General features: G+C 46.2%; 1 protein-coding gene across 1 annotated transcript in view; it reads right to left on the minus strand.

Moving 5' to 3' along the window:
- Positions 1-8,894, minus strand: part of LOC306917732 (leucine-rich repeat-containing protein 7-like) — a gene marked incomplete at its 5' end in the record, with an annotated part of 17,295 nt that extends 8,401 nt beyond the window's left edge. The window contains 2 exons of the mRNA XM_079530634.1: positions 3,351-3,468; positions 8,709-8,894. Coding sequence (XP_079386760.1) covers positions 3,351-3,468; positions 8,709-8,894 — 304 coding nt within the window. The remainder of the gene's footprint in view (positions 1-3,350; positions 3,469-8,708) is intronic.
- Between the last annotated feature and the right edge of the window lie 3,513 nt (positions 8,895-12,407).

Consider the following 12,407-nt stretch of genomic DNA (forward strand, 5'->3'; position numbering starts at 1 on the left):
CTCCAGGTGACAGTAATGTTCAGGAGTTATGGCTCCAGGTGACAGTAATGTTCAGGAGTTATGGCTCCAGGTGACAGTAATGTTCAGGAGTTATGGCTCCAGGTGACAGTAATGTTCAGGAGTTATGGCTCCAGGTGACAGTAATGTTCAGGAGTTATGGCTCCAGGTGACAGTAATGTTCAGGAACTACAGACTACAGACTACAGACTACAGGAGTTATGGCTCCAGGTGACAGTAATGTTCAGCAACTACAGACTACAGACAGAAAGGAAAGACCATACAATAAAATGAGAATCGTGATCGCAATTCTTGTGGAGGAAAAATCCAGATTGACATTTTGAGCAATCAATCAATGCAGCGCTGACAGACACCGTGAGAACCACACACACACCTGATCATTGCAGTAACATTGTGCAAGCCGTCAACACACACATCACATCCTGTGTGCAGTAGGTCAACTCCAGCAGACAGCTCTCTCTCTCTGTCTCTGTCTGTCTCTGTCTCTGTCTGTCTCTGTCTGTCTCTGTCTCTGTCTCTGTCTCTGTCTCTCTGTCTCTGTCTCTGTCTCTCTCTCTCTCTCTCTCTCTGTCTCTGTCTCTCTCTCTCTCTCTGTCTCTGTCTCTGTCTCTCTCTCGGGGAGAGAGAGAGAGAGAGAGAGAGAGAGAGAGAGAGAGAGAGGAGAGCTTTACTTTGCAGCCACTTTGTTTTGTGTCCATAACCCTTAAGCACAGAGTGCTCTGTGAAGCCGGCTAAGCTGCTTTGAATGTCAACACGCCCGAGTGTGTGCACGTGCGCGCACCACGCACGCACACACGTATCACCTCCTACTTCCAACACTTGTTTGATTTGCTCTTGGTTGATAATATCAGTCGAGTATATCTTTCGATAAATGCTGTACGCCCGCCCGCCCGCCCGCCTGCCTGTCTGTCTGTCTACAGTACATCTTAGTCTAGTAGCCAGCCCATAGAGCCCCATTGTGAACCCGGACATGTTGAGTACACCAATGTTTTATGTTATAAATGTTGAGTATGGGTCCCCAGCATGTAGAAACTGCCGGATGCTAACTTGCATATGTTGAGCAATTTACATAATTGGCATAATATGTGACCCTACCATTAACAACCTATAGTATAGTACTAGTATTTAGTACAGTTCATGAAGAGGAACTCCGTAAAATGATAGCACAAATCATCCTCCTGTTCATTGGATGCTATCCCCACCCCATTTCTCAAAGAAGTTTTAGATTGTTTAATTGGAGATATTTTAAGAATTGTTAATAGTTCTATGGAGTCAGGCATCTTTCCAGACTCTCTGAAAATGGCCGTGGTAAAACCTCTTCTCAAAAAACACAACCTGGACCCCTCTGTGCTCCAAAATTATAGACCTATTTCTAACTTACCTTTTCTGGGTAAGGTCTTAGAAAAAATGGTGTATCATCAATTAGATGCTTTTCTACAAGAAAACAAAGTGCATAATACATTTCAGTCTGGCTTCCGGAAAGGGCATAGTACTGAAACTGCACTTGTCAAAGTAATTAATGATCTTCGATTATCTGCAGACAAGAAACATCTATCCGTCCTCTTACTCCTGGATTTAACAGCGGCCTTCGACACAATTGACCACTTAATTTTAATAGAACGCCTGGAACACTGGGTAGGCCTGTCAGGCACGGCCTTATCCTGGCTCACCTCCTACTTAACAGGCAGAAGCTATTTTGTAAATCTAGCTGAATTTGACTCAGACGACCACCAAATTTGTTCTGGTATTCCACAAGGCTCAATACTTGGCCCCTTATTATTTTCCTTGTATATACTGCCGCTGGGCGAAGTTATCAATGCTCACAGAGTAAATTTCCATTTTTATGCTGACGATACACAGCTGTATCTTTCTGTAGCTCCAGACGACCTCTGTGCTCTTGTCTATCCAGCATTAAATGCTGGATGAGTGAAAACTTCCTCAAACTAAATGAAGACAAGACAGAGATTCTCATAATTGGTTCTAGTTCTAGTGAACAAAAATAATCAATAATTAATAGGGCCGGGACTTTAACGCGTTAATTGAGATTAATTAACTACAGAAAAATTAACGCGTTAAAAAAATTAACGCATTTTAATCGCACTATTTCTTTCACCGCGGAACGTTGTCACGGGACAGTTTTCAGACGGACCGGCGCACCAGCCAGTTCACCGAGTGAAGTGTCCGACCACCAGACAGTTCACCACAGACTGGGGGAAGCCGCTGAGATCACTTTGCTTGTCCCCGTGGATTGGAAATAGGATTTAAAAGGCTATCCGATGATAGCGTGGATTACAGCACAGTTGTGTGCAATTATTCAATAAAGAATTCGCATATCACCGCACCTCGTCAAGCCTCCAGTATCGGCTTGATGCGAAACATGTTGCACCGAGCCTAGCCTGGAAGCTAACGTCAACAACAGTAGCTCTGGTCCATAGCGTAGTTAGGACTCAGGAGGAGTTCTATGGTACTTCATTTGATCCTTTCCCCTCACACCCACGGAAGGGCAGGCTGTGCAGCCCCTCGTTTTTAGCACAAAAAAATATGTGAAAGCCTACTTTCCTTCTAACACTATGGATCAGAGCTAACGTTATTCCAACTACCAGTAGCAATTCAAGGACCCGACCAGATGACATGGTTTCTAACTAAACGGTTATGGCCAAATAAAATGTAAAATCTGTTATGGCTGTTACTGTATGTCCACGGAAGAAACACAGAGGTGTTTTCTTATGGTCATGTCACATATTTGCTGCACCAAGCCCCCCCCCCCCCCCCCCCCCCCAACCCTGTGGAATGCATTCCCCAAACTCTCAGAGACATGCCCCACCATCCAAACCTTCAATATTGCTTTCCCCAGCTATTTCATCTATTTCATTCCTTAGTGTTTTTCCCCTAATAAAGTTGTTTTTGATTTATCATGTCCCCCTTGTAAAGCATTTTTGGGTACTCAGAAAAGCTCTATATACATTATTAAATTTGAGATATTATTATAATTTATTACCCCTATTATTACTACAAAAACAATGTGTTATTGCTTAAACTTATGTATTCACTATTCATTGATTCACTAGTATACCAAAATCCATTTGAAAAAAATAGCTTTCTCACTGTTCTCGGGTCAAATAATGATATGCGATTAATCAAGATTAATTAACTACAAAGCCTCTGATTAATTAGATTAAAAATTGTAATCGAGTCCCAGCTCTAATAATTAATAGACTTGGTAGCCTAACTGTAGGTAATACAAACACAGTAAAGAACCTGGGGGTTATTATCGACTCAGAACTGAATTTTAATGCACATATTAATAATGAAGCGTATAAACAGGTACTCACTGTTCTTGCTGACGTCCAGCTCCCTGAGGTTGACGAGGTTGGCGATGGCCGCCGGCAGCACCGTGAGGTCGTTGTCGGGCATGCTCAGTCGCTGCAGCAACTGGCAGTTGAACAGTTGCTACGGAGACGAGAGAGGAACCAAACAGTTGAACAGTTGCTACGGAGACGAGAGAGGAACCAAACAGTTGAACAGTTGCTACGGAGACGAGAGAGGAACCAAACAGTTGAACAGTTGCTACGGAGACGAGGGAGGAACCAAACAGTTGAACAGTTGCTACGGAGACGAGAGAGGAACCAAACAGTTGAACAGTTGCTACGGAGACGAGAGAGGAACCAAACAGTTGAACAGTTGCTACGGAGACGAGAGAGGAACCAAACAGTTGAACAGTTGCTACGGAGACGAGAGAGGAACCAAACAGTTGAACAGTTGCTACGGAGACGAGAGAGGAACCAAACAGTTGAACAGTTGCTACGGAGACGAGGGAGGAACCAAACAGTTGCTAGGGAGACGAGAGAGGAACCAAACAGTTGAACAGTTGCTACGGAGACGAGGGAGGAACCAAACAAAACCACTAATTTAGACGTTTTCTTTTTAATATAATTTTTATCCCACAATTTTGTAACCCATTTTTCACCCCTGTGTCAATTATCTAATGTGATCCTGGGCTCTACACACCCTCCACCAACCTGGGGAGAGCAACGGACTTGAACTCATGCTTCCTTCATGCATGAGTGTCCAAGTTGCTCCTTTTACACCTGACGGGGGAGTTTCCCCGGTTGGACGTAGCGCGTGGAAGGAACACGTTATTCCAACCAGTTCCTTTCCCCACCACCAGGGGGAGTTTCCCTGGTTGGACATAGCGCGTGGAAGGAACACGTTATTCCAGTTCCTTTCCCCTCCACCAGGGGGAGTTTCCCCGGTTGGACGTAACGCGTGGAGGAACACGTTATTCCAGTTCCTTTCCCCTCCACCAGGGGGAGTTTCCCCGGTTGGACGTAACGCGTGGAAGGAACACGTTATTCCAACCAGTTCCTTTCCCCTCCACCAGGGGGAGTTTCCCTGGTTGGACGTAACGCGTGGAGGAACACGTTATTCCAACCAGTTCCTTTCCCCTCCACCAGGGGGAGTTTCCCTGGTTGGACATAGCGCGTGGAAGGAACACGTTATTCCAACCAGTTCCTTTCCCCTCCACCAGGGGGAGTTTCCCTGGTTGGACGTAACGCGTGGAAGGAACACGTTATTCCAACCAGTTCCTTTCCCCTCCACCAGGGGGAGTTTCCCTGGTTGGACGTAACGCGTGGAAGGAACACGTTATTCCAACCAGTTCCTTTCCCCACCACCAGGGGGAGTTTCCCTGGTTGGACGTAACGCGTGGAAGGAACACGTTATTCCAACCAGTTCCTTTCCCCTCCACCAGGGGGAGTTTCCCTGGTTGGACGTAACGCGTGGAAGGAACACGTTATTCCAACCAGTTCCTTTCCCCTCCACCAGGGGGAGTTTCCCTGGTTGGACGTAACGCGTGGAAGGAACACGTTATTCCAACCAGTTCCTTTCCCCTCCACCAGGGGGAGTTTCCCTGGTTGGACGTAACGCGTGGAAGGAACACGTTATTCCAACCAGTTCCTTTCCCCTCCACCAGGGGGAGTTTCCCTGGTTGGACGTAACGCGTGGAAGGAACACGTTATTCCAACCAGTTCCTTTCCCCTCCACCAGGGGGAGTTTCCCTGGTTGGACGTAACGCGTGGAAGGAACACGTTATTCCAACCAGTTCCTTTCCCCTCCACCAGGGGGAGTTTCCCTGGTTGGACGTAGCCCATTCTACAAATTCCTTCTAAAATCAGTACTTTTTATTGTTTTCTTTTCTTCGTAAATTAACCCATTTAGGCTCTAGCAGTGATTCTCAACCCGTTGAATGGCATTTCCATCTCTGGGACCCCCCATTTATATCTCTGGGACCCCCCGTTTATATCTCTGGGACCCCCCGTTTATATGTGACTAGATTTGATCGAAAGACTTCCGTTGGATTTTTTTTAATTTTCGTTTTTTCATGTCATATGAAAGCAGGGAATCATAGCTTCAAATTGACATATTGGTTAAATCAATGTTAACTTAACTCTGAGAGTGTACAAATGGAACCAAACGGACCCGACCGGATTGGTGAGGGGTTGCGTTAAGACGACCGGATTAAGGTTGGTGAGGTGTGCGTTAAAACGACCGGATTAAGGCTGGTGAGGGGTGTGTTAAAACAACCGGATTAAGGTTGGTGAGGGGTGCGTTAAGACGACCGGATTAAGGTTGGTGAGGGGTGTGTTGGTGAGGGGTGCGTTAAAACGACCGGATTAATGTTGGTGAGGGGTGCGTTAAAACAACCGGATTAATGTTGGTGAGGGGTGCGTTAAAACGACCGGATTAAGGTTGGTGAGGTGCGTTAAAACGACCGGATTAAGGTTGGTGAGGGGTGCGTTAAAACGACCGGATTAAGGTTGGTGAGGGGTGTGTTGGTGAGGGGTGCGTTAAAACGACCGGATTAAGGTTGGTGAGGGGTGTGTTGGTGAGGGGTGCGTTAAAACGACCGGATTAAGGTTGGTGAGGGATGTGTTAAGACGACCGGATTAAGGTTGGAGAGGGGTGCGTTAAAACGACCGGATTAAGGTTGGTGAGGTGCGTTAAAACAACCGGATTAAGGTTGGTGAGGGGTGCGTTAAAACGACCGGATTAAGGTTGGTGAGGGATGCGTTAAAACGACCGGATTAAGGTTGGTGAGGGGTGCGTTAAAACGATCGGATTAATGTTGGTGAGGGGTGCGTAAAAACGACCGGATTAATGTTGGTGAGGGGTGCGTTAAAACGATCGGATTAAGGTTGGTGAGGGGTGCGTTAAAACGACCAGATTAAGGTTGGTGAGGGATGCGTTAAAACGACCGGATTAATGTTGGTGAGGGGTGTGTTAAAACGACCGGATTAAGGTTGGTGAGGGGTGCGTTAAAACGACCGGATTAATGTTGGTGAGGGGTGCGTTAAAACGACCGGATTAAGGTTGGTGAGGGGTGCGTTAAAACGACCGGATTAATGTTGGTGAGGGGTGTGTTAAAACGACCGGATTAAGGTTGGTGAGGGGTGCGTTAAAACGACCGGATTAATGTTGGTGAGGGGTGCGTTAAAACGACCGGATTAAGGTTGGTGAGGGGTGCGTTAAAACGACCGGATTAATGTTGGTGAGGGGTGTGTTAAAACAACCGGATTAATGTTGGTGAGGGGTGCGTTAAAACGACCGGATTAATGTTGGTGAGGGGTGTGTTAAAACAACCGGATTAATGTTGGTGAGGGGTGCGTTAAAACAACCGGATTAAGGTTGGTGAGGGGTGCGTTAAAACGACCGGATTAATGTTGGTGAGGGGTGTGTTAAAACAACCGGATTAATGTTGGTGAGGGGTGCGTTAAAACGACCAGATTAAGGTTGGTGAGGGATGCGTTAAAACGACCGGATTAATGTTGGTGAGGGGTGTGTTAAAACGACCGGATTAAGGTTGGTGAGGGGTGTGTTAAAACGACCGGATTAATGTTGGTGAGGGGTGCGTTAAAACGACCGGATTAAGGTTGGTGAGGGGTGCGTTAAAACGACCGGATTAATGTTGGTGAGGGGTGTGTTAAAACAACCGGATTAAGGTTGGTGAGGGGTGCGTTAAAACGACCGGATTAATGTTGGTGAGGGGTGTGTTAAAACAACCGGATTAATGTTGGTGAGGGGTGCGTTAAAACGACCGGATTAATGTTGGTGAGGGGTGCGTTAAAACGACCGGATTAATGTTGGTGAGGGGTGTGTTAAAACGACCGGATTAATGTTGGTGAGGGGTGCGTTAAAACGACCGGATTAATGTTGGTGAGGGGTGTGTTAAAACAACCGGATTAATGTTGGTGAGGGGTGCGTTAAAACAACCGGATTAAGGTTGGTGAGGGGTGTGTTAAAACAACCGGATTAATGTTGGTGAGGGGTGCGTTAAAACAACCGGATTAATGTTGGTGAGGGGTGCGTTAAAACAACCGGATTAAGGTTGGTGAGGGGTGCGTTAAAACGACCGGATTAATGTTGGTGAGGGGTGTGTTAAAACGACCGGATTAATGTTGGTGAGGGGTGTGTTAAAACAACCGGATTAATGTTGGTGAGGGGTGCGTTAAAACGACCGGATTAATGTTGGTGAGGGGTGTGTTAAAACAACCGGATTAATGTTGGTGAGGGGTGCGTTAAAACGACCGGATTAAGGTTGGTGAGGGGTGCGTTAAAACGACCGGATTAATGTTGGTGAGGGGTGCGTTAAAACAACCGGATTAAGGTTGGTGAGGGGTGCGTTAAAACGACCGGATTAATGTTGGTGAGGGGTGTGTTAAAACAACCGGATTAATGTTGGTGAGGGGTGCGTTAAAACGACCGGATTAAGGTTGGTGAGGGGTGCGTTAAAACGACCGGATTAAGGTTGGTGAGGGGTGCGTTAAGACGACCGGATTAATGTTGGTGAGGGGTGCGTTAAAACAACCGGATTAATGTTGGTGAGGGGTGCGTTAAAACGACCAGATTAAGGTTGGTGAGGGGTGCGTTAAAACGACCGGATTAAGGTTGGTGAGGGATGTGTTAAAACGACCGGATTAAGGTTGGTGAGGGATGTGTTAAAACGACCGGATTAAGGTTGGTGAGGGGTGTGTTAAAACGACCGGATTAAGGTTGGTGAGGGGTGTGTTAAAACGACCGGATTAAGGTTGGTGAGGGATGTGTTAAAACGACCGGATTAATGTTGGTGAGGGGTGCGTTAAAACGACCGGATTAATGTTGGTGAGGGGTGCGTTAAAACAACCGGATTAAGGTTGGTGAGGGGTGCGTTAAAACGACCGGATTAATGTTGGTGAGGGGTGTGTTAAAACAACCGGATTAATGTTGGTGAGGGGTGCGTTAAAACGACCGGATTAAGGTTGGTGAGGGGTGTGTTAAAACGACCGGATTAAGGTTGGTGAGGTGCGTTAAGACGACCGGATTAAGGTTGGTGAGGGGTGCGTTAAGACGACCGGATTAAGGTTGGTGAGGTGCGTTAAAACAACCGGATTAAGGTTGGTGAGGGGTGCGTTAAAACGACCGGATTAAGGTTGGTGAGGGGTGCGTTAAGACGACCGGATTAAGGTTGGTGAGGGGTGCGTTAAGGGTTGGGAGAGGGTTAAGGTTAGGTGTTTAGGTGTGCTGCCCCGTGGGAGGTTAGGGTTAGGGTGAGGGTTTGAGATAGGTTGTAGGACTAATGACTGGTCTAACCAATGACTAGTCTAAACTAAGTACTCCTCTATCTGGTTGGCATGGAGGCAGAGAGGGTAACTTACTTTGGGGAGCTCTTCTATCTGGTTGGCGTCGAGGCACAGCTCCTGCAGGGTCTTCTCGAAGCTGAAGATCTCCTTGGGGACGGTCTCCAGGCTGCAGTGGGAGTAGTCCAGGGAGGTGACCGCCTCCTCCTCCCCACGGAGGCATCGGCATGGCACCAGGCGAACAAACAGGCTGCGCTTGGACATGCTTCCTTACCTCAGGCACTGAGAGAGAGACAGAGAGACACAGAGAGAGAGAGAGTTAACTCATTGTCTCCACCAGGCCGAAGGCATGGGGAGAGAGTATGTTTTGCACTCCGTCCGTGTGTGTGCGTCCGTCCTTCCTTCCTTCCTTCCGTCCGTCTGTTACCAGCTAATCTCCGGCACCGTTGGCCCGATCCATGCCAAACTTTGCACACACACTCCCTGGATGCCAACGACGAACCTCTGCCCCAAATATTCCTCAACGGCCTGTTATAGCGCCACCATGAGGCCGATTTAGGCAAAACACATTTCTGTAGATTACTCGTACACATTTTATCCATACATCACACAATTCGGTATACACAATCTCCATAGTCATGTGATCAACACGGATCTGCACCATTTCCCATCTGCCTTCCTGATTGGCTAAGATTCGCTTCAAAAGCTCACATGATTGGTCCGTTTCGAACAAAATGCTACAAATCACAAACACAGTGTGCAATTTCCGTGAAAGTATACACGCACATTTCCACTAGGCTGATGACGACATGACAATTTATTTTCCAAACCAGCCTCATGGTGGCGCTATAACAGGGCAATTCCTGTTTTTACCTATAACTGAATCGTTCTGTGTACAACTTTGTATGCGCACTCCCTAGAGGCATGGAAAAACATTTTCCCTGCATCCCTCCACATCTGCCGGTTATAGCGCCACATGAGGCCGATTTCTGCAAAACATTGTTTATATTAGTCGCACAGATTTCATCCAAATCTCATGCAAATCGGTATACATGATCTCATGTAGTCATGTGATCAAGACGAGTCTGTTTGATTTCTCAGATTCTACACTGATTGGCTAAGATTGCCTTCCAAAGTCTTCAGGAGTGGCCCGTTTTGTACAAAATGCTGCACATGTCCTGCTCATCCAGAATTCTATCCTCAGAGATGCTATGAGTGATCTGACTCTGCATTTCCTCAACACAATGAAGAAAATTGTTGCAAAAAACAAACACTCCTTAACATTTTGCCAAACATCACACACACTCCTATCCTCCTGGTGGAGACCTGTGCCCAGAAGGGCACTTTTTCTAGTTGGACATGCTTCCTTACCTCAGGCACTGAGAGAGAGACATAGAGACACAGAGAGAGTTCATTGTTTATTCGGATCTCCATTAGCTACTACCTTAGAAGTAGCCTCGGAAACCCAGACGTTTTTATTTCCAGGGAGAAAAAAAAAAGTCTGGGACCGAGTCCACTTCAATTCGGCATAGAGTAGCTCACTCTCTGCTGATTTCTGATCGTCTGCACCTTTGTTAAATTGACGCACACACGCACACACACACAGTCACACACTCCTCTCTCTCTCTCTCTGTCGCTCTAATGAATTAGTCTCATGTCTTGCAGCTGCGTCTAGATTCTCCCGGCGGATCCTGCCGGGAGCTGCCTGTGCCATAGAAAGCATAGGTGGACCCTATGGGTGGACCCCAGGGAGCTGCCTCCCCAGGCTACCTTAGTAGAAGCTACTCTTCCTGGGGTGAGAGAGAGAGAGAGAGAGAGAGAGAGAGAGAGAGAGAGAGAGAGAGAGAGAGAGAGAGAGAGAGAGAGAGAGAGAGAGAGAGAGAGAGAGAGAGAGAGAGAGAGAGAGAGAGATGATCTTAAATCGCTTTATTTCAGATTGTTTTTTGTAGTAATAGTACAACATAAACAGACTTTAGTTGTCACTGTAATTAAAACAGTTGTCATGTTGCACACATGCCTCAAATGGCTGCTATTTGTGCCACTCGTTGAAAACAATGCATTTCAAAACCCCTGCCCCCTCAATGACCCCCCCTGCCCCCCTGCCCCCCCTGCCCCCTCAATGACCCCCCTCTTCAACTCTAGACCCCTGCCCCCTCAATGACGCCACTCTTCAACTCTAGGGTGAACAGAGGGGGGATTTTTACTTTCTTTATGTAAATTAAGATCACACGACACAATGAATAAAGCCAATAATTATGTTTTAGTCTCAGACTTCATCTCAGCATGAATAACAAAGCTTCAGTGCGCCACAGAAGAACAGCTGACCACTTGAAAAGACTCTCTCTCTCTGCGTTAGAATGTCATTTCAGAAGCAGCTAGATGACCACGTCGTCAACCTTCATTATAAAACCACATTACAGCATCAAACAGCACAGTGGTTCTCTCTTTACACAAAGACCAGACACAACACTGGCTTTTCAGTAATAACAGCAGCAGCAGGGTCCTTTTTTAAAGAAATGTCACTGTATTAGCCTGCAGTATTTTGCATACGGTATAAATTAGCCTTTTTGGTCAGGCATACTGATGACACGCCCACCACCAACCCACTGGAGAAGCAGCTTATGGATGGACCTTCTGGAGTGGATCAGAGTATATTTTGTAACCTTTTGTGAGTTTGCAGTCCGGCTATTTTCACAAAAATAAAGGGAGGCTCCGCACACTCAAATATGTGCACCATGCCTGAAGGTGGTCAGTAGACCTTGCAATTGTGACTCCATCACCTCACCTAAATCTTTCAGCATATGAGCGGTGTTTTTTTTTTTACATTTTTGTCTGAGAACCAACAGTGTTGACCATGCAACGTTTCCACCATAAGTGTGACTAAGTTTGACTGAGGGACTGCCATTGGATTTTTTTGAATTTTCTTTTTTTTATATCATATGAAAGCAGGGAATCATAGCTTTAAATTGACATATTGGTTGTTCAGTTTGACCCACCAGTTTAGGAGATATGGCTTATAGAGTAATGTCTTGCAGAGAAACAGCGAGTTGAGAAAACAGGCTTGAAAGGTTCACTTCTGTGGTCTCTAACATTACTCCTAGCTACATGTTTAAGCATTTATTTCATATTTACATGTCGATTTCAGCTCTGACACTTATTTCAGACATGCTCTAGTATGTGAAGAGTCTGCCTGTGCTATTAACTCATTTTGGGAAAATCCTCTGGTGAAAAGCTGGAATTTGCGCAATGGCAGTCTCTCAGTCAAATCTGGTCTCAGAATACATGGAATTATGAATTAATTAAAAAAAAGGTCAAATAAATGAAAACTGGTTACATATGAGTTCATATTAATGAGTGGAACTTTGCAGCCTGACGCCTGAATGAAAAAGCCAAAGAGGAAATGTATCATGGACTTTTGAAAAACACGTATTCCAATGAGTTGTCCTCGTTTCTCATCGCTGGCAGTGCAGCTAAGGTTGTAAAACACAACAAGTCAACTATAAAGACCAACTAGCAGATAAATCTGGTCATTTTATCGTTGTATATTTATGAAGACCTGCAGGCCTCCAGGTCTGTGCTGCCATGTTAAATCACCCTCCTGGGTTCTTGAAATGAGCTGTACAGGGACACATGTGTGTGTGTGTGTGTGTGTGCGTGCGACGTGTACAGTGCTAACATGCACTATGGAATGTGCTCCGATCAACAGAGTCTTTGTTCGTGTGTGTGTGTGTGTGTGTGTGTGTGTGTGTGTGTGTGTGTGTGTGTGTGTGTGTGTGT

This window comes from Electrona antarctica (genome assembly GCF_951216825.1).
Source record: "Electrona antarctica genome assembly, contig: scaffold_1042, whole genome shotgun sequence".
Lineage (NCBI taxonomy): Eukaryota > Metazoa > Chordata > Actinopteri > Myctophiformes > Myctophidae > Electrona > Electrona antarctica.